This window comes from Alligator sinensis, unplaced genomic scaffold (assembly GCF_000455745.1).
Source record: "Alligator sinensis unplaced genomic scaffold, ASM45574v1 scaffold337_1, whole genome shotgun sequence".
In the NCBI taxonomy this organism is placed as follows: Eukaryota; Metazoa; Chordata; order Crocodylia; family Alligatoridae; genus Alligator; species Alligator sinensis.
Genome location: NW_005841927.1, coordinates 3,000,854 through 3,004,807, shown reverse-complemented (window position 1 = coordinate 3,004,807; position 3,954 = coordinate 3,000,854). Strand labels below are relative to the sequence as shown.

At 49.3% G+C, this 3,954-nt stretch overlaps 1 protein-coding gene across 2 annotated transcripts in view; it reads right to left on the bottom strand.

Moving 5' to 3' along the window:
* Nucleotides 1–3,413, bottom strand: part of AK2 (adenylate kinase 2) — a 7,639-nt gene extending 4,226 nt beyond the window's left edge. For both annotated transcript variants that reach the window (XM_006019313.3, XM_006019316.3), the window contains exons 1-3: nt 3,262–3,413; nt 697–807; nt 480–574 (exon numbers count right to left, since the gene is read on the bottom strand). In XM_006019313.3, the coding sequence (XP_006019375.1) occupies nt 480–574; nt 697–807; nt 3,262–3,336 (281 nt within the window). In that variant the 5' untranslated portion in view covers nt 3,337–3,413. The remainder of the gene's footprint in view (nt 1–479; nt 575–696; nt 808–3,261) is intronic.
* Between the last annotated feature and the right edge of the window lie 541 nt (nt 3,414–3,954).

The window sequence follows — 3,954 nt, the reverse complement described above, 5'->3', positions numbered from 1 at the left end:
CCTGCTAGATCCGCATGATCAAGTCTCACCCAGAGTAAGGATACTCAACAGGCTTTCAGCTTCTAGGTTATAAAAATCAAGCAGCAAAACCAGAGATAGTATACCAAGGGAATGCATCACCTGTCAGAGCCTAGGTTTAAAGTCTTGGCTTAGTCGCAAGAGGCTTATTCACTTCAGCCACCACAGGCTGTGGGAGCTGCCTGTGGATCCTCTGCTCAAGGAAGGCGAGGACAAGAACAGGTAGCATGGAGTGCTTCAGTAAAGCACTGAGATGGGGTAGCAGCACCGTATCACAGCACATCAGCGTACAGCAGAGACTGAGACTGGCTTGGAATGAAGGGCTGTGTCACGGCTGGTTCTGACCCGTGCTAGAAACACCACAGGCGTGAAGATGCAACACATTTTCTCTAAGTGCAGGTAAACACAAAGGGCAAAAAGAACTGCACTGGGGCAGTCTGCAGAGGAAAGGGAATTCTTACCGGCCAGTGATTCTCCGGATAAGCAAGGAGTCAGCAATGCTGAATTCAACCACAGAGTCCAGCTTCTCTCTCCTTTTCTCCAAGAGATCATCCAGCTGTAACACAAACCATAACACTACAGCTCACAGGGACTTCAGACAGCGTCCAGTCTCCCCTGGAGACGCAGCTAAGGGTGGGAAGAGAGCTACGAGGAGCCGGAGGATTCAAGGTCACGTACCATCTCTGCCTGCCGCACAGTGCGAGGGAAGCCATCCAGCAGGAAGCCGTTCTTGCAGGGAGGGGTGTCTAAGTTATTCTCTATCAGCTCTACCACCATCTCATCACTCACCTTAGAAGACAAGACATAGACAGCTCATTACAAACAAGGCGGCAAGATTAGCTCCATATCAAAAGGCTGCCAACTGCACTCCTGAAACCAAGACAGCTCCAGTGAGTATTTGCTATCGCACCTCTCAATCACCAAGATCAGAGTCAGGCAGAACCCAGGCATTGTGAAGGCTTGTATCTTATTGAATCCTGGGTACAGCAAAAACAGCCAGAAGCAGAAATTTTAACATTGGGTGCAGGTAATAATTAAATCATTGTGTTAACACATCCAAAGCCTGCAAATTCAACATACACCGAAGCCAGGAAGCCACTTTATAAGGGTACGTGAACGTTAAAAATAACTTTTGCCAAGTAAGCGCAAGTGTTACATGCTGCAATACGTGAAAATAAACACCTCCTGGGAATGTTAACTGTATGCCTTGGCTTTGGGACTGACTCTACAGTTCCCACATGGGCAGAAACAAAGTGGAGGGAGATCTCTGAGAGCATACAGCAGTGTTTCTGTACTGGGGTGCCACTACATCTCCCCCCACAAAAAGTGATGGAGGGGTGCCCAAGGTTGAGAACCACTAGCCTAAGGCCTGCCAAATCAGGGGGCACGCCTTAGTGTAAGTATGCTTCCTACAACTAACATTCACGATTAATAGAAACAAAACCATCTGCGCAATACTGAGCATTTCATCATCCCTTCCCTGTTAGGGGCAGACAGGCCTCTTTTCTTTTAAAACCTGCAACTAGTCCCACGTTAGACTAATGAGACTAATAAGGAAGTTAGGCACGTGCAAAAATACTTGCACAATCTACAGGCTTTCCAGTACTACAACCGGAATATACAACTGGATGAATTTCTTCCATTCACTAGAGATTTAAGAGATCCCAGTGACCACCTAGCTGCCCATACCTCTTTAGTTAATCTACAGCAGCTTCACTGACCTTTGAACCAGCATGTCTGATTTCCATGACTGTAACATAGCTGAACTGGGTGCTAGGTTTTGGGGTAGTTTCGAGGGAAAAAGCCTTCTACAGCTGACATGCGAAGGTCAGGTGGCTCATATGCAAAGGTCAAGTGGTTCTCCTGAACCCGGAGGTTATTTTCGTGATTCTGTAGTCCTTCAGTCAATGAGAAGCTATTTGTTTTTAAAAGTAAGCACCAACTCTAGTTACAGGCTCTGTTAATTACTGCACTTCTATCAAAATAAGCTCTCCCAAAGCCAGAATATACCCAACAATAGCTGGCCAACGCAGTCCACTATCCTCTTAGCATGCAGAGGAGAGATAGGGCCAGTAAGCCTCAATAACACTCCTATCTGTCCCAACCAGCTGTAATATTGCAGAGTCAGGGATGCAGCGCTAGCTCAAAGTAAAGACCAGAGATAAGCAACCGTGTTCTTTCACCCTGAATCCTGGAAACTCTCCTCAACGAGTTTCCTTGAAGTACGAGAGCCTGTTATTGCCAATGGTTTGAGTCAGTGCGGCACACCATGAGAAAGGAAAAGGACTGAACCCGTCTACGCAGTGGTATGTTAAGGGAGCACCAGCCTGGGAGACAGGAGACCTGGACTCTATACCAGAACCTGCTCCAACTCAGTGCAATCTTGGGGAAGTTGCGTTATCTCGCTCTGCCTCAATTTTCCACAAGAAGTCTCAGGTTCTCTCTCAGGGTGGGCAAGCCTACAGATAAGCATGCTACTGACAAGTACCATCCATCACTGGATTCCAAAAGTTAGGCTGCTGTTACATGAAGTTATTTAATGCCTGCTGTACCTGCAAGCGACCCGAGATTATCCAAGAGATTTCTTTTTTGGGAGAGGGGAGGGAGTGGGGGCAGATGGACACCTGTGGATAACTGGGATTTTCACTCTGTGGGGGTCCGAGACTCCGTATGGGCAGGAGGATTAGGAGCTCCAAAGTGCAGAAACCTCTCTCTGCAACATCAAAGACACTGGGTTTTAATCAAGAAGTCTCATAAATTAGAAGCTGATTGGGCAGAGTTCACTGCGTGTAATGTGACACTACATTAAATGTAGAGAGCGGGGGGGGAAACCAGGACAAGACCAGGAGAATTGGTAAAGATCAAGAGCGAGAAGCATCTTGCACAAGCCATTTTTCCTGTACAAGGTTGTCAGTGGGAAAAATAAGAGGACTCACGAAGAGCACACACCTACTGCTGAAACTTCCTTAGCCTGATGAAGGGTTTTTGAACCCGAAAGCTTTCTTAATAACTATTCTCCAACTATTTGGGTTGGTCTAATAAAAGATCTCAAATTCACCCAAGGAACCTTGTCTTATTACCATTTGCTCTTAGCTTTCTAGCACTTCTGTGGGCCAGCTCTCTAACCCGGGCTCTGGCATGTCTAAGCAAAGGCTGGCGTTCTGATCGCTGTCGGCCTGTAGGTATTCATCGAGGCTTTTAGCATCGCACCCACGGGCCCAGCGTGCGCTGCGCCCAACCTACCAGCTTCCCGGCATCCATGGTCTCCTTCAGCCGTTTGCCCAGTTCCGATCCAGATGCCACCATGGCCCTCAGCATGTCACCTGTTGCCAGGTGGCAAATGCAGTATCTTTCAGCCAGCTTGGGCGCCTGCGATGGGATAAGACACACGGAAACGTCCGTCACCTGTCAACGGTTTGATTTTTCCACAGGCCACGTTTGTATCAAAGGGCACAACTTTCTCTCCATTGAGGTGGAAGCAATTCTAGCCTAACTAGGGGTTAGGCACTACACAGCGCTTATCAGACAAGTTACACAAACGGCAGCGAGGAGCCAGTTTTGCAAGAACGAACACCTCCGGGGCCACGCCCTGCGCCGCGGAAGGGCTCGCACAAGCTAAAGGAGCGGAGGAACCAGTTTCTAGGGTCGGATGGGACCCGGACAGGCCATCGAGTGCGACCCCCAACGAGAAATCAAAGAGACGGAGAAATTCCCTCCATTCACGCGGGGGAATCATCCCCCCCACTGGAAAGAAAGCAATTTGAGGAAGCTCCGAAGAGCCTTAAAAACAAGAAGTTGTGGGTTCGGACCCAGCAACTGCCACACGCGGTGCGTTGAGACACGGGCCGGGGCCACGGGCGGCTCCTCCCAGGCGGGGCTACGAGCCCGGCATCCCGCAGCCCACGGAGGGCGGCGTGGCGGGCCCAAGGCAGCGCC